General features: G+C 42.0%; 1 protein-coding gene across 1 annotated transcript; it reads right to left on the bottom strand.

Annotated features, from left to right (window-relative positions):
- Window positions 1–9,932: 9,932 nt before the first annotated feature.
- Window positions 9,933–18,527, bottom strand: tamalin (trafficking regulator and scaffold protein tamalin). The gene is made up of 8 exons (XM_067240104.1): window positions 18,236–18,527; window positions 16,651–16,706; window positions 15,812–15,866; window positions 13,448–13,550; window positions 12,435–12,528; window positions 11,544–11,610; window positions 11,005–11,071; window positions 9,933–10,883 (listed from the first exon to the last, which is right to left on the bottom strand). The coding sequence occupies exons 1-8, from the start codon at window positions 18,434–18,436 to the stop codon at window positions 10,372–10,374; spliced, it is 1,155 nt and encodes a 384-aa protein (XP_067096205.1). The 5' UTR covers window positions 18,437–18,527; the 3' UTR covers window positions 9,933–10,371.
- Window positions 18,528–18,559: the final 32 nt, after the last annotated feature.

Raw genomic sequence — 18,559 nt, 5'->3', positions numbered from 1 at the left:
TGAAGTGCCTTGCCCAAGGACACAACGTCAGTTGGCATGACCGGGAATCGAACCGGCTACCTTCGGATTACTAGTCCGACTCCCTCACCGCTCAGCCACCTGACTCCTCAGTTTTATGTTCCCTACTTTCTTCTTTTCCATCAGAAACTTGTAGCTGTCATGTGTACCGGTACATCAAATCGGTCCATGGTTTGTTCAGTTCAGAAGCGTCATATCACTTTTTTTTCTTTCAAGCTTGCTGCGCACAATGCAGTCCTAGGCATTTTTTTTGCATTCATTTGTGCGCAAATACTGTTTTTTGGAGTTTCATGTAATATTGGTTTTATGTTTTAGTCAAAATAAGATGATCGGTAGGCCTATCATTTAGAAACTATCTATAGTTTCTCAGCCTACCTCAATTCTGACTTGTGTGCCGAGTCCGACACCTGTACCTCTGTGTGCGTGCTGCAGTGGCTATGGCAAGCTCAGAAGAGCGCGCTGACATGGAATTCTGCCTGCATAGGTTTGTGTTTTCGGTTAAACACTTTTACAAGAGTTGATTGGCATACTGCGTTTATTTTCTGGGGGATTATCAATCTAAATGAATGCACTGACATATAAAATAAATGGTTAAAACTCAAACTTTAGATTTTACTGGGGCACAGCAGATTCATACTGGGGCACATGCCCCAGTAAAAAGGGTCTAACGACGCCCCTGGTTCAGTTCTTACGGTAGATGATATACTGTACAATTGAGAAGATATTAAGAAGTATTTGCTGATACCTTGAACACTAATCTATTGTTTAGTTTGTCCAACATTGACAGCAACAAGGACATACGATTGGAGTGCTGTTGTAATACAACATCGATTAAAAACAGATTTTTACGTGAGATGCATGGATGTCTTGATAGTTTCTTCTGACAGCTTGAGTTAGAACTTCATTATTTATATTTTGAGAGCTATTGTTTGTCGTTTTCCATCCTACCTTTTTTCTAAATCACTTAAGATATATACATCACAGTGTCACAGTCTTCTCTCAGAAAGACAAAGTGTCCAGAAATATTTTGTCAACTATGGAGGGAGGAGGGACCAGGTCCTGCAGTTTTAAGTAGAAGATGCGCTGCAGGCCTTGTGTGCACAGTGTCCGCAGTTCTGGAATCTTCCCTAGGAGCTTGGGCAGGTAGTCTGAGGCACAACTGGAGATGTGATCTTTCAAGCAGGTGATGAGCTGGTTCTGGAAGTCTTCTACACGCTTTGGTTCCTTTAGACCATAGCGATCTGATCTCTTATACGAGTAAGTTTATTGTGTGTCTCGTCATAGGCACGCCCAGTTCTGTTATCCACACTGGCAGAGCCGGAGATATTTCCAGACTATGGCCAATCGGGTCGTGTAGACGCAGCTCAAAAAGATTTCTCTCGTGGTGACGCACTAGAGGGATTCCACTGACGCAAAATAAAAGAAAAAACTCCAACCTACCATGCTCTCATTGTCACAGAAACAACACAAGGGGTGGTTGAACTGAATGAAAAACGTAACTTTGTAGGATATCCAGTCAAGTTTCGTGCTATGTAGCTACATTGAATATGGGCATGGTACGAAATTCTGTATGCAGGATACATATCCTGGGAAGTCTGCTGTCTTGTAGTCATTGACGTATTCGCTTTCACATTAGTAGTATGGTTTGGGTTGAAGAACCTATAACCGTCTATTTCTGTATTGTTCCTGTTTACCACAGGATTTATGCTCCATACCTTTTTATTGAATGTAAACATGCTGTGCCTGCTGGCTCAAGGGAGGGAATTTCCTTTTGAGATATAACCACACAATCATAGTAAAAAAACAATTTCCATTGCAATAAATGGTTGAATCAATACTTAAGTGTCTTGGCTGAAATGCAATGCTTATGGCCCTCGTAATGACATTCATGACACAGCTCCCGGGGGTACAAGCTATTAGTCACTAAATGAGCTGGGGCTGGTAGATGCGGGTTTGAGTTGCAGACTAATTTGGCATAAAGACAACACAAGAGACAATTAACATGAGTTGGTAATCAGATGTTCCTCTTGGGGAATACCATTTTTTTCATATACTGTATACATGCAATCTATATACATACACATAAAGTATACTGTACATTCAATCTAGTGATGGTTTACTGAGATGTCAAGAATGACAGAACTGTTTGTAACATTGGTGGTTGGCTCTTATGACTTGTAGGAATTCTAGATCTAAAGATCTAGAACCACATCAGATTTACAAGTAGCATGCTGATGCATATACCACCTTGGACACACACACACACACACACACACACACACACACACACAAACATAACACACATGCACAGGACCACCATCTGTTGACCAGTGAGATGAGTTAAGCAGCTGTTTAGTTCTGTAAACTATGCTGAATATTCTGCACATTAAGAACCTTTCCCTCTGACACGCTCAAATCTTCTCAATGCAGTTTCTTGAGTACATTTACATTTATTTACATTTACATTTAGTCATTTAGCAGACGCTCTTATCCAGAGCGACTTACAGTAAGTACAGAGACATTCCCCCGAGGCAAGTAGGGTGAAGTGCCTTGCCCAAGGACACAATGTCAGTTGGCATGACCGGGAATCGAACTGGCAACCTTCAGATTACAAGACCGACTCCCTCACCGCTCAGCCATTTGACTCCACATTGAAAGAAGAGATAAATGGAAAAGGATGATCTGGAGCAAAAATATTGTTGAGCACCACCTCTCTGTATCACAGCAGTCAACACAGACTTGATATGAACAAATGATCTGAATCCTGTAATAACTGTACCTTCCCCCTGAAGATAGGATGATATGGTTATAGAGTGGATGGAATATCCATGGTTCATTTAGTAAAACTGCCAGACTTTGCTGGTGTGACTCATAGCAAGACAGACGTGAGCTCACTTGTTCGTCGGTCTTTGGACTGTCTTATGTAACAAGGCAAAGATCATAGATAGGAAAAATATTGAAAATATTGAAAAAATGTGACCGATCAAGTCGTCACTCTTTCAAAAAGAAAAAAAAAACGTGATCACTTGTGCTCTCAGGTTCCACTCTCTGCTCAAAAAAAAGGAAAAAATAAATTGCAAGTAAATACTTACTGTAAGTCGCTCTGGATAAGAGCGTCTGCTAAATGACTAAATGTAAATACCAACAGAGATGTTTTAAATTTAGAAAACATAAATTATATGTTCCCACGCTGGCATAGCCCACTTCCCTGCCCCTACTGACCTTAAACACAACACCCTCAGCTTTGTATAACCATATGACATGTGCATGGACACCCAGATGTGCCCCATGGGTGAAACTGATATTGGGCAGTAAGTTTTATTTGGCAGTGTCGCCTAGTAATATAAAGTGCCGCAAATAGGCTACAAAGCATTTAGTTTGTTGAAATGTATACAAAATTGATGTTATTTAGCAAACTTATCCAAAGTGTTAGTTATAGCATAGTGTTGCACCTGTGTGCAAACATGATATTTTAGAGATCAAATAATTAGTCATGTGCATGGCTATACATGTTTATGGGTACAAATCACATCCAGTCTTTAATATTTGGCACTTTATGAGTGCAATGACACACCAACAAATAAATGTTTACGATTTTTATTAGAAGAATGATGATAGGGCCGGTAGCACACCGAGCCCAGTGGATGAAGAGGCTGGTAGCAGAGCCAAGGTAGGCATCCAGGTGGGAACTCGGGGTGTGGTGGAGTCCTTAGGGTCACGGCTGAGCTGAAGCACGAGCAAAACCCCCAGGGGTGCCTGGATAGAAGAGCCTGAGACCAGGGAGAAGCTTAGAAGAGGGGTGGTGGTAGGGTAACAAAACGTGAGAACACCAAGATGGAGAGATTGAGGAGTATCTGTATGGTAGTAAATGAGTGTAAAGGGATGAGTTGAGGTGTGGTCGGCTTGCTCCTAACCTTCAGCTGTGGCTGACACAGAATACAGTTAGAGGGAAGGAGGCGTTGTGGTCTGGTCTTCTTTTCCTGAACTTCAGTTATGTCTAACTCCATAAAGTGTACTGAATATCGAGCTGAAACATCTGAATACATTTCACATATTGACATATTGCTGGTGTCATGGAACTTTTTATAGACCCATTTAGCGCCAATTTTCTGTTCTGAAAATAACATATTGGCTGATTCACCTCCTGCTCTAACACATCAGCAACTAATTCTGGATTGAGCCATTTTCCTGAAAAGCACCAGACCATGTAACCAGGTTGTCCACTGGAGGGCAGTATGAATACATGTAAGGGGAGGTTGAAGTTTACAGATTTTAAATAAATTGCCTCATGGGGAAACTTAAGAGTTTTGTGAATCACACCAGATACTGTAAATACAAGTTAAAACTTAGTCAGAAAAAAGTTAGCTAAACTATCAGTACTTTTGTTTGAATGGACATATTCATTCTATGGAGGGATGCATTTAAAAAATGGTACTGCATAAACCATGTTCCTCCTGCGTACATGTTAAACAAATCCAAGACAGCCTTTAGAATAAGAACAATGGATCCACCTCTATCTGATGATGTTCTGACAAACATAGTAATAATCACTCACATCCACACACAACAGAAGCCTGTATTCCTCATGGACATTTCACCACGCCACATTTGAAATAATGTGTTCTCTCTTCTGGCTTCAACAAAACATCTTTTCTGCTATTGTTCTGTAGGTTGCAAGACAGCCTCTATTGAATCCTCTCCCACGATCACATTCCTCCCCCTTCCACTGCCCACACAACCAGAGGCACACAACCGGGCTTATGTAGCCATGTGAGGGATCCAAAAATTGTTTAATTCTGAGGTCCAGATCTTCTGATGTCATTGCTGTTCTGGTTAGATCTGGGTTTAACTATTTAAATGCAAGCATTCAAATTACGTGCTGGAGGGACAAGTTGGGGTGAGAATACATTTAGTTCAGTTTCAGATATTTAAAAAAAATAGATAGGTATTCATCAGTCACAAATATAAGACCAAAACACAATGGTCCCTGTGGTGGCTTCCTAAGGTGTGGACCAGGGCGAATTCTTTGAAATCATTTTCCCAAGGTCCCACAGGAAAAGAGTCAGGAAGTGTTATAAGAGGTCTGAACACTGTGCCTTGCCAGGAAAGGGGAGGCACCCAGAACGCCCCCTTGCCCTAGACTCTGAGAGAGCCAGAGTGATGGCCCTGTGACATGTTTTTGTTTTGATTCCTCTCCAGGTCCGGGACAATAGCCATCGCTGACTGTCACACACACTCAAGCACACACAGACAGACACACCAGCACAATGTTGGCTGCTGTCAGTCTTTGGCGACTTTTCATCAGCAAATTTTTTCCTTCTTTGAATTTTTCCTTGTTGCGGTTCCAGTTACAACTCAAGGATGAAATAGTGGTGTTATTGTCTCAAAGTTTCCTGGACCCGCTCAAGGTCACCATCCCCATGTATATAATTAAGAGAATGATTGGAAATAAGTTGGGGGCTTTTAATAAAAACGTATGTCACCTCAACTCATCTGCAGTATTTTGGTTATGCTGACTTGAAGAACAGAAAAGTGATTCCAATGGAAATTGGTCTCTGTTCAACATGCATTGCATTTCTAGTTTCATCTGAGGGCACAGTACTGTCACCATCTGTTCTTGTGTTAAATACAAAGTGAAAACTGCTTTCACTGCACCCAGGGAATAGTATGGAGACCAGATGAAGGCTAGGATCCGTGATACCATACCAGACACTCTATTGAAACAATCATCTGGAATCACCCACCTCCTATCCTTTTTGGGGAATGTGGTGTACAGCATCAGATGTGTGAATACAATGAATTAATTGGGCAGACAGATAATGAGAATAATTAGAACAGTGCATGTGACCTTTACACGCTCTGAGGTCACAGATAACGATCACAGGATCTGAAACCTAATGAATATAACAGTGACAGCAGCAGTCCTCCCACATCAGCCAGACATCAGTCACATCTCCTTTTCTCTTGTGACAGTTGTTCATAATCTGAATGCATGAACAACGTTAGTAATTGCATCACTTCTTTAGTTCCGAATCTGACTTTCACTGTCGTCATTATCTTGTCACAACATTCTGGGATCAGAGATGTTGAAGTTGAAGTTATTTACTATGACAGATGACTCATTCCTCTTGCTAATATGATGGCATGGGCTGTCCTAATATCAGCTAATATCAGAAATGCAATTTTTGTTGTGAGCAATATAAAATGCACATATAATTCTGGAAAATGCACAATCAGACTCTACATTTAGGGGAGCCAGAAGGGGATCCAAGCTTGTTGTCACTAGGGCACTGGCCCCCCCTGACCCCCTCCACAACTACCCATGTAGATAGTACCTATGTACCCACAGTACGGATGAGCAGACTTTACTGTAATAATAATTTAAGATTTATTTCCTGCAATATTTACTACTGCAATGAGCAGAATATTATTGTATTGTGGAAGACTGTTACCTATTTCACATTCAAGCGATATGCAAACAGATGACTACAGTTGCAAGCCTGGATAAAATGACCTCTAATTGAAAGCGCACAGTACAGTATCTTGGGGCTCCATACTCTTTTCTGCTCTCCGGAAGTTGGCTCTTGGAAAACCCTGGTGAGTCAACATCCTTTCTCCTCATGGACAAACAGAGCAGCAGCCTGTAACACAGTGTTCCTGACACACAGACGCTCTTGTTTCCAGTCTCTGAGATTGAGAAGTGTGGAGCTGGCTGTGCTGTGCTGTACTGTATTGAATTCATATTATTTGTTCAACATCCCCTGTAATGAACTGTAGTCCAGAACGGCTTGAGCCCTATCACTTCCTCCCACTGCAGACAGGAAATGGTTACTGTTTGTTGCTTCCTTTCTTCTGTCTCTAGCTGTAGTCTTTAAGATACAGCCAAACCTCCTCAGATCTCCACGTTTCTTTTTGTTTCATTGAGACAAAGTATGCTGAGCGCAAGTGAAACTTTACACGACAATAGCACATTAACTTTCAATGAGAGAATTTCTATGAAAATGATGTATGTCATTGTATAAATTTAAGTGAAACACAACACTAGTTATCTTCAATTTTACATTTCCTTGACACAAATGTGAATACATTTGCATGTAGTGTTCCTTTAGATTTACAAAGTATGTCCAGTTCTGTAAGATGTTTCTCCTTTCAATTATTTCCTGTTATTGTAAGTTAGAACTTTTTTTCTCTTTGAAATTTGGTGGACAATGCACAGTGTCTTGAGGTCATTGCTGGGATAGTATTTGACTATGTCTACCTTGTTACTAATGACCACAGCAGTTGCACATCATGCAAAGGGCCTCTGGTGTAGCATTCATCTACATATTTAAAAAGACACCAGGTGCAAACACAGTCAAATTCCAAGCAAAACAATTAGGTTTATCAATGTCATTAATATCATACAATCTCTGGTGAGATGTGGCACACTTCTTGAGGTGAGACAATGGCAGTTTGGCCCCAACACCCACTACTCCTTTAAGCAAGCATTAATAAACTATGTAAAAGAGGAACCTGAATGTAACAATAGATTGTACTTCCTACTGAAAGTGACTGAATTTTGGAAGTAGCCAACTCATTCAAAGGTCAAACTTCTAGTTCATCAAGTTTACTCTACAATGTTATCATAAATTCAGTTTACTGAATAACATATGGATTCCCTCTCTGCTGATTGGGTTTAAACTGGACGACTTGCAGCTGTTGCGTTTCTTCTAGGACTTAATCTCAGAGATCAGCTCAACAGTCAAGCCTGGATAACTGTTGAACGGCACAGGGAAATAATCATATAGAGTAACATTCACACCTGTCACACCACTGGGTGGGAAACTGTGAGTGTGGGTGTCTGTCCGTGTGTGTGTCTATGTGTTTAGATAATCATTTACTCCGCCGCTCTCCATCTATTTGAATGAGAGCCACAAAAGGTGATCAACGCAAACAACTCCTAACAGAAAGGTCCAATCTCCAAAACCCTACAAAAGCCTTCAGCTTCCAAGCTGCCAATCACAAAAGTTTATTCAAGCAAGGTACTTCTTTATCCATCCTTTTTGTATTCTTGTCTTCCTTCTTATTCTCATGTACTCACTCACTTTTAGTTTCTTTCTTCATCCCATGAACACAACCACAATGCATGTTATCTACATTTTTTATTGTGTAATCCAGAGGGTGGATATCTGGCCCAATCATCACCCACATCCTGTCTGCCTACATGGTAACCCACGCAAGCCTCATCTCTGAATTCTAAGACAGACACAACCACAAAGTCTAAACACTTTGTACCAGCCACCTACACTAAACTTTCAAAGTTTGTTTTCAAGTTAGCAAAAAGGTTACGTTGTTAAGTATCTGTCTCCACCTATGAAAGTCTCAACATGAGCCTTTTCTATGCATGGGATCACATGAGCAGACCACTGGGCTTCACTCAGCGACCAGCCAGAGGAGCATCTGCCCATTTTGAACGAATGTCTATTTGGCTGTAGGCACCAAGTCTGAACATGACACCCGCTACGCTCGTCCGGCCTGTCAAATAACTTTTGTCTCAGTTGCAGCAGTACAGTGGCTAAACTGTTGCCAAGGATGTTTACCAACTTCCTTTTTAGAGTTAACATCTTATCAACACAATTCTTTGTCTGATAAGTGTGGTTTGAAACGGTTTCTTCCATTTCTCTGGTGCTGCTGTCTCCAGGTTTATGAAGCAATATTTTCTGTTTGACTATATAACATCCGCTTGTTCAACAGTAGACATGTGGCCAATGTTCAAACAGAACTGAGGTTTCCAGGACAACAGTGAGTCATTGTTGGACAGACATAACTAAATAAGGAACACAGTCTGACTCAAAACTTTTTTTTAACTGCCACTTCAGAGCACAAACAAACACTTTTGAGTTTAAAAGAGAGAAGAGTGGGTTGATATACAAACTCCTGCTCATCCTCAGACCAGCTCCCCAGTCCAACCTCCCGCTGTGTTAATTGCCCTGCACCAACTGCATGCTCTTTGTTTTGGTGAGACGGCCCATTCAGCATCATGGTTGAGTCGTCACCATCCTGTCTAATTACCCCTTTCATTATGCATTCATACTATGTGAAAGGCCCATTCTCCCTTAAATATATTTGAGCGTCACCAAACTTGCGTAACAATCCCTTACATCAGATTACATGGCACCCCACCTCCCTCACGACAACGGGGGGTGAGGTAGGGGGGCTTTGAGTGGGCCTGGCCTAACACATGGCTGAGATACCATTGCACACCAACATCAGCAGTCGTGATGCAACTGTGAATGAATGGCAGAGGACAAAAGGGATTAGAGTGCAGAGTGAGAGTGACCACCATGACCTCATTGGTCAGCTGTGACCCTGGAATGAAAAGCTCCATGGCACACTCACCCCTCCTGCACCCCCCCAGTCATCTGAAACCCCAACATGGGAATGTGGGAACATGGAGCAGGAGGGTTCAGCAGTTGCCTGCAAAAACTGAAAGAAGGCGGTTGGGTTTGGAATGCCAGGCCTTTTTCCTCACATTCCTGTGTATTCTCACCAAACAACTAACTGTGTCAGGCCAAATACAAGAGGCTTCTTTCTGGATGCCCCTGACAACCACAGTCTAAGAATCAGGGGAATGTAGAAACACCACATCATGACCAATCTCTCCCCCTACTACATTCATCTCCATCCTGGAGGCAATAAACTTTTTAACCGTAAAGAGCTGTAAATGAAGAACATAATTAGGAGCCTTGTGAGACAAAAACACATACCGGCTTCATTGATTTGAGTGATATGTTGGTTTTCGCAATTAGTTAACTAACCAATGCATGAAAGGGCAGCAGCAGACTCTGAAACAGCTGTAGTTTCCAGTTACTTTGTATTTTAGTGGACAAAGCCAGCATCAGTTTTAGATTTAAAGAAGCTATTTAAGAAAGGCATCAAATGGCACACATTTATTTTAAATGTTTTGGCTAGACAACAAAGGAACAATCTGTATAAGTACAAAAAACTAGTATCAGGTTTGTTTCTTACAAAATTACTCTCAAAAGGCATTTCAACACCTCGACAAAACAAAATACACAAAAAAATCCTTCAATTCTGTACATGACTCAAAATAAATAAATAACTTACATAACAATATAGAAACATTAACAACGGTATGTACGATAAGGGTGAAACCCCATAAGACAATTGTTGGACTTCAGAACTATTAGTTCCAAACCGATCAATTATAGAGCAATATCACTGTGTAACATTTGTTCTCATACTCTTTGGCACTTTTTTGGAATCTTTGGATTTAGAGTTCGATCTGATAGTCAACGTCAAGTCTTTGGGTCTGTTCAAGCAGGTCTTTGGGTTTGCAGTTCCACTCCTCCCTCAGAACTTGCTCTCCTCTTCCTCCAGCGCTCGGTTGAGGCCAGGGATAAACTTGAGAAGACGCCGGCGGAAGCTCTTCTGCTTGGGTTTCCTTTGCAGAGCACCGAACCCTCCCTGCTTCTCTCCTGGCCCTGTGGATGTCGAGGAGGAAGAAGGGCCTCGCAGGTAGCTGCGTGTGCTGGCGCTGCGAGTCAGGTGGGTCTTGGCCGAGGTGAAGAGCTCGCTGGCGGGCCGGATCAGGCGCCTCTGAGGGGGGAGCTCCTTCTGCTTCTGCTCCTCCGTGTTGTTGTTGGCGGCGTCATCGGTGTGGCCTTCACCGCCCTGGTACAGGCAAGTCTGATAGAGGGGGTCATCCGTGGCGTCTGTGGCGGCACTCAGGTGGCTGGCGCTGCTACTGGTGCTGCCAGTGCAGCGGAGAGCTCGCATGGCAGCGGGGCTGGGGGCTCCCAGACTCCCATACACTCCTGCTGACTCCAGGGACTCATAGACAGACGCATCGCTCATCACTATCCCTGCAGGACATAAGGAACTGTTAGAATCACCTGGTTTTGTTCCATTTCTTTTTAAAACATGTCATATCTTTATTATGCCCTTGAGAGCACATATCTGTTCACGCCCAAGGGTCTGACTTACCGTGAACCAGCCTCTGCTCCTGCATCATCAGTGATCTGTATTCGTCCCATTTCTCATGAAGGGTTTGCTAATAAAAACAAATCAAAGTCAAACCAACGTTAGACATTTGCTGGATAAAACCATGAAACAGAATGATTGACAAGGCAGTAATGTTCTTGTCACAATGATCGCTTATGGTGCAATGATGGACTAGGTTGGGGACAGTTGCTGTCATCTTGAGGAAAGTCTTCTCACTTGAGACACTTCACTAAAAAGCTAACTTTCAACAGTTAAGAGTGAGAATGGAGCCACTTGTGCCGGGGGTCTCAGTGCTGAACCCAGCAGAAAGCATGCTGGAAACAGCAGCCGCTACAGCTGAGACAGGTGGGGGTTTAGGGAAACAGGTGGTGATTGGTCTAAATCTAGCATTCAGCATGGTGGGAGGGCTGTTTCTTTCCTTGTTTTGGTTATACCGCCACACAGAATCACTTTACCCAGACAGCAGTTACGTAGTCTGCGCTGTCTGGACAAGAGCAGGGCATAACAGGGAAAACAATCACCTTCAGATACTGCAAGCGGGCTTCCAGTTCGGCTTTGCGGATAGAGTCACTGTACACGGTCTCCAGCCTAGAAGAGACAAACAGCCATGCCGTCAGGGAGAATAACACAGGAAGGCACAAGGGCTGATAAGAGTAATGTTAGGACTTTTCAACAACCAACATAAGGCTCTTGCCTTATGTTGGGACCCTCTTACCCCAACATAATTGAATCAAGTCTAAACCATTTACTAGCAGCAGAAAGACTTAAAAACATATTACATTTACAGTTAGCTACTCTACCGTGTCTTGACTGACATACGCATGAGAGGATCTGGTGGTTATATAGGGCTGATATTTTGCTGAATGTTCTTAGTTAACAAGCCGGTTTATCCTCACTAGTGGTGGCAATAACGTGATGGAGTCAGTGGTGAGACAGGAAGCATGTTCTAGTTCCTTAATGTGGGTAAGTTCACTGCCTGAGCAGTCATCTTCAAAGTTTATAAATGGGACCTTGTTCTAATATTATCCTAGTAGTAAAACTGTGAGATCGAGAGGGAAAGGAGAGACTAGGGTAGGAGTGGATGTGAGCTGCCAATTCAACATTCGATGCATACAAACTTCTAGCTCTTTCCATGAAATCAGTATTCTTCAACCCTGGTCTCACTAATGTTTAAGATGTTTCCCAGCTCCCACACCAGATTAAAATGAATCATGATTATCCAACTTCTGCAGAGCTTGATAACGAGCCATTTATTTGAATCAGGTGTGTTAGAGCAAGGAAACATCTAAAACACTTACGTCAGTGGGCCCCAAGGACCAGGGTTGAAGATCACTGAATTTAAAGATAAATAGTCCCAGGAGCATCCTGGGACTATGCTGTTGGGCCCTCAGACTATGGTGGTGACAGCTTACCTTATTGTGTTGCCACATGCCCTGATAAGTTGGACTATCTCCTTGTGTCGAAATCCTTCCACAGTAGCCTTGTTCACACTTGCAATTGTGTCCCCTGAGCACACAAACAAGCATGTTAACATTGTGCTAGCAGACCAAACAGCATGCATTGATGTGCCCTGCAGCCCCAGGGCTTCACCATGCGACTGGTGCTAAGGTACATGCTGAGGATCTCTAGCACTTGGTGTGCCAGTCCTCCTCATAAAGGAAGCTTGATCAGCCCATGTGTGAAGCACACGCTCCAAACCCTGTGTGGTCATCGGACGGGCCATAACAAGCTGCTCTACCCATTCTAGACAGCCTGAACACATGTGTTCATCTATCTTTAGTGACTAGAACCACTCACATCTGTGTGTCTAGTAAACATAGCTACTATCTTTAATTGGCAATTTGTGGTCAGTCTCTCTCTAAATAAATGTATGGGGTGCATGTTCATTTGTTTCAGATGGTTTGTGAGGCAAGAATTCAGAAATTTTTTGGTTGCCTTTCTGTCAGGCTGTGAAACAATGGACTGGTGCTCTTTCAAGAATCACCGCCTTCCATCCTCACAGGGATGAAGTCATCCGTTTTAGAAAAAAGACACATAGAACAATAAGCTGAGCATGAGGGGAATGTAGGAAGTGAAACTGAACTGATGGAAATGGTCAAGTCACTGTTGACTAAGTTTCCAGGGGTTGGGGGAGGGGAGTTGACGGTTGTGTTTTGTTAAAGTAGTCAAGTGTTTGTTGACTTGAAAATGAATAGGCACACTGTCATATGTGTACTTCCCAAAACAACAGGCCGAAACTCATATGTATAGTTGTTGACATAGCCTGCCTGCCAGGCTGGCAAACAAAAAGGGGTGGGGCCGAACAAAACCACCTGTCATCCTGGTTTCCCTGAGTGTCTATTTTCAGTGGGATCCAGTTATTTCAGTCTGCTGTTTAATGCAGGAAAATAAACATCAGTGCAAAACAAACTGATGTTTTACTTACCAACTTTAAGTCCAGCTTGCTGGGCGGGACTATCATCATGGACCTTGCACACAAACGTGCACATCTCCACTGAGTTCTGGTCCTGGTGGTGCAGTCCATATGTCTGGAAGAAAACATAGAGGACAAGTATTTAAGTACTGCTTTTTTTGGTTCCTTTTCACTAAGTTGCTGCTGCTGAAGTTGCTTCTATAATGGGGGTCAAGACTAGTGGGTCCTGACCTTGTTACACAGCTAGTAGGGGTTTCATCATTTGTGATGAATGTTTGTGTTACTGAACAAATGTGATAACCATGGACTGAATTGCGCACAAGGACTGTGAGACAGCCCCTAGATAACTGAAGCAGAGACAGCCATGCAACACAGACAACAACCTCCAGAGACGACGACTGAGAAGGAAGCAGGATAACATCATTCTACTAACCTTGTGTTCACATGCAAAACCTATCTGGTTAATCACAAACGAATGCATGTTGCTTTCAATATCTACCACATAAAAATACTGTTGTAACAGGCTCTTCCAGGAGCTTTATCAACTCATTTGGCTAGAACAATAGGACAACGTCCTGCTTGATTTACCACCGTCATAAAAAGTGTTTCTATTCTGTTTTCCAACAGCTTAAACGGCTGAAACATTGTGTGTCACATTTGAATCTTACTTCCTCATTTCACATGCGTGGCAGGTTCTCTGAGGCAAATCTCACACACCACCATCAACACACTTCCCTATATCAAGTAGATCAGTTCAAACACCATTTCAATTTTGTTTTGTAAATTTAATATTTGGCCCGAGGTTTTCTCAACAAGGCTTTCAATGTTGAACCTGTCAGATGAAAACATTTTCACGTCTCCAACTTAGTCTACTTAATCTGAAATTGATAATCTTTCATGCATTGACCATACCACTTCATATAAAGTTGTACAAAGCATTGAGCATTCTATTGACTTCCTCAATTACAAACATCAAAAATATCTGACCTCTGCCCAATAAATATTGGACAACACTTGACATTAAGGTTCCATTAACTACCTGGTAACTACATTGCACCTATAGCAAAACCATTGTAGGAATATAGGAATTGCTATGTCATTAAATACTATTCAGTTTTAGTGTTATAGGCTTTTACAGAAGTGTAAGAAGTCACAGCATGGGGTAGGGCTGTGAGGGGTTATACAAAAGGACAGGTGAACATTGTATTACCAAAACAAGATCAGTATTAACAGCCAGTGGAAAGCCCACCCTTCCCCATACCAGGTTTTACTTGTATAATGACCGATAAACCATAATTAAATAGTAACTGCATAGCTGTTCCTTAGTAACAACAACAACATTGTTACTATAAGTATTGTTATGTAGTTACAGGGTAGTTTGTGTAACTTTAATTGAAAGTGTTGCCAAAGATCATTAGGTGTCAGCCAGTCAGGGTATGCAAATCCTTCTGCATTTACATGTTGGCTACTGACATTATCCACTAAGCCACAGTACTGGTAATGTCAAAGAGGGAGAAAGAGAGGGAAAAAAGCAGAGGATTCAATAGCCACCCCTCACAACTGTCACACCATGCCCTGATAATTTCACTTCCTGTAGGACTAGGCAAGACAGGAAAGGAGGGGACCTCTATCCAACCAAAAATAGAAGCATCTATCTGACATAAAAAGGTACAATAAATTGTATTTTAAAGATATGTTTTGTCTTCTTTTCGGCTTTATTTATTCATAGAACAGTTGGGAGAGAGAGACAGGAAAGCAGGAAGAGAGAGAAGGGAAGACATGCAGGAAATGGCCGGACAAGGATTTGTACCCAGAGCATTGGATTAAGATATAGAGTCAGTGCTTCCCAGAATAAGGCTCTTTTGTGAACTTGTAGCGCAATATTTATTCTCAACGTCCTGAAATGTTGTATTTTACATCGGAGAGGCCATCTTAAACTGAATTCAACTGCAATAGGTGTTTAAGCACAATAGCTTGGTTCAATGCACCAATGAGCTATGGCTTTTGTAGAATTATCTAATACACACAATAGTATATTGTAAGGAAGCGCTCCAGGGAGACACAGAAGGGAGATGGAGAGATACAGTGGTGAACAGTGCAGATGTCTGAGGGCCCAGCATGTCCCGAGGGGGAAGAGCAGAGCAGGTCTAACTCGGCAGGCATGAGAAGATTTTTCACAACCGTATTGCTTTTTAAATAGACTCAGAGAGAACGACTGTCCTCTTAAAATCATAAGACAAATACGCAAAAGGAGCATTTAAAAAATAGACGATCTTCTAAGCACATCAATTGAGGTATTTCTGTATATTTTTCAGATTTGGATCAGGAACATGGTGGACCAATAACCTTATTAGCCATACATTCTAATGCTCTTACCTGGATCTCAAATCCAAATGTCTCTTCTTCATTTTTCTCCAGGACCACTACCTTCCTAAAGTGAAGATTAAAAATAAGAAGAAAAAGAGGGGGGGGTCCACAATTAAATCAATATGTGATCAATAGGTGGGAGTCAGTTGGCTGAGCGGTGAGGGAGTCGGGCTAGTAATCCAAAGGTTGCCAGTTCGATTCCCGGTCACGCCAACTGACGTTGTGTCCTTGGGCAAGGCACTTCACCCTACTTGCCTCGGGGGAATGTCCCTGTACTTACTGTAAGTCGCTCTGGATAAGAGCGTCTGCTAAATGACTAAATGTAAATGTAAATGCAATATCTTAAGACAAAATCTCTGACCGGCACAATGTACACAAGCATGAAAAGCAGATGGCTGCCCAACAGGATGTTGACTGAATACATATGCCAACTCTCTCTTGCCTCCATGGTCTTGATCTAAATTACATGACTGTTAACAAGTCCTGACAAGCCCTTGTTTGTGACCAGTAGTCTCTTTACGTCATGACAAAGGTCAAATGTACAAGGGTCAGGGAGGATGGAAAGACGCCATGATAGCATCCTTAATATCACAACACATGGTAAATTCATAAAACTCCAGTATATCATAAATAGTCAATGGCCAGAAGTACAAATGGTTATTGTTCATGCTGAATTCCTATATAACTACCTTAATGAAATCCATGTGATAGCAGAACCAATTGGCTGCAGAATAACATATAACTCTTGATAACATTCATCATTTGGGCATGATTTACATCAAACTTGTGTTGAGAGAAGAACCGTGACAGAGTAAGACGACAGGGTTCATAAGGTGTGAAAGACATACCTCTGTGGTTCTGGCTCTGACTGTGTGAGGGGCTTCCATTTCTGAAGACCGCCACCCTGTGAGGGAAACGAAACAACACACAAATCACTTAACCAGAACACGTCTCCATGATTCATTCAACAACCACAGAGCATGACATGGGTTTCCCTACTATGTACACCATGCCTGAAGTAAGGAAGTTCACACCCTCAGATCTTGCACTTGGCACGTGTGTGTAGGGTTTGTGTTTGTATTTTTAAGATACCGAGTGAAACCTTGTGCTAGAAAACATTTAGTCTAAAACTAGAAATGTGTGTCTGGCTGCCTTCCCTGTCACATGGAAGTTTTGCATTCCAAGCTTTGTTTCAAGTCATCTAGTGATTCCCATGTTTTATAATAATTACAAAAAAACGAGTTTGAACAGGTTTTGCTCTTTGTACAAATATGACTTATGGGCACCAACTGGGCCTCTTGCCACAATGCCTGCTTTGAGGAAAACCCCATAGCCAAATGGGGGACCCACCCAGTGACGATGTAAGTTAAAAGCATATCATACTACCTCACGAAACGTTTCTGACTGTAATCAATTCACCTCTGTTCTATCTCAATGATTCCAAGTGTGGCTGCTGTGAAAGGGCACTCTGTGCCACATCCTTCCAGGGTTGTAAAATGTTACTTTCTTTATTTTCCCAACACTTAAAGAATTGTCCTGAGTCCCTCTCAATGACTTCATTTATTCCCAAAATCCTGAGAGACCAAACGGGGTGGCTGGAGCAGGTCTCACTGGAGCTCCCTCACAATGCCCTGTTGTTGCCCTCACACTCCAGCTGACGTGGGACACAAGCAGGGGTGGACGAGCTTAACTTGTACAGTTACCCGATGGATGGGACAAGTGCTGTGGTACAACCAGCCATCCAAAATAAAAGGTGATGGTTAGGTTTAAGCCATTACACAAAGTAGTTTGCAAAATCTTTCAACAAACCCGTTGAAACTACTTCTCCTCAATTGAACTTTTTGTTCACTGATGAAGGCACCGTGGACAACGTTTGTGTGTGTTCACCAAATAGAGAATCGTGACATTTGTGACTATTTTCCTTAAGGAGTTGGTAAAAAAACAAAACAGCTTTGCAATAGTTTACTTTAATGCTGTAAAATATGACCCTTGTGGATACTTACGTTATCAAACAGTTAACATAGGTTGTTCGATTAATATTTACCGATCAAAACAGCGTTTAAGAGCTAATCTGATAAAAACTAACACTACTCATACTCATTTTCCACTGTGTTTTTGATTAAACGGCTTCTACCGAAAGATACTTTCATTGGCCAACCCTATTAATGGACTCCAGACATTATTTTTGCCCGAATTAATTGCATCTGTACGCAGGATGACTAGTAGAGAATAATACATTTGGGATTGTTTACTGTAGGAAACCCAAAGTCAATGCGCAATTAACAGTCATTTTCAATGATGTGAGATTATAGATTCGTAGCCTACTAGGATGAACTAGCCTAGCTACACCAAACGTTTGAAACTCCAAAAGAACTGATTCATTTACAACTGGTGCAAGTTTTTAACACGTGGACAGACCAATAGTCAACATACCCTTCTGAAATTCCTGGGTAACGTCCCACCAGAATACGCCAACGTTTTGTAATTATACACGTCCGAGGCATTAGATGGTAAATCCTTAGTTTTACAACTGTCGGATTTAGATGAAGCAAAGTAGATTTCAGCACTGTCTTGGCATGATGGTCCACTCTCGGGGTCATTGGAATTGACTTTTTTCAGTCTGCGGAACGTCATATTCTTCGTTTCATGTGCGTTCCGATGAAGAGAGAAATTTGAGTCTAAACTTGTAAAATGATGTTCCTTTCACAAGCACGACCGCAACCCTTCTGCATAGATACTGTTCTGAACAGCAATCGT

This window comes from Osmerus mordax, chromosome 7 (assembly GCF_038355195.1).
Source record: "Osmerus mordax isolate fOsmMor3 chromosome 7, fOsmMor3.pri, whole genome shotgun sequence".
Taxonomy (NCBI): Eukaryota; Metazoa; Chordata; class Actinopteri; order Osmeriformes; family Osmeridae; genus Osmerus; species Osmerus mordax.
The sequence above is the reverse complement of the archived record's forward strand: the minus strand, read 5'-3'. Positions and strand labels throughout refer to the sequence as shown.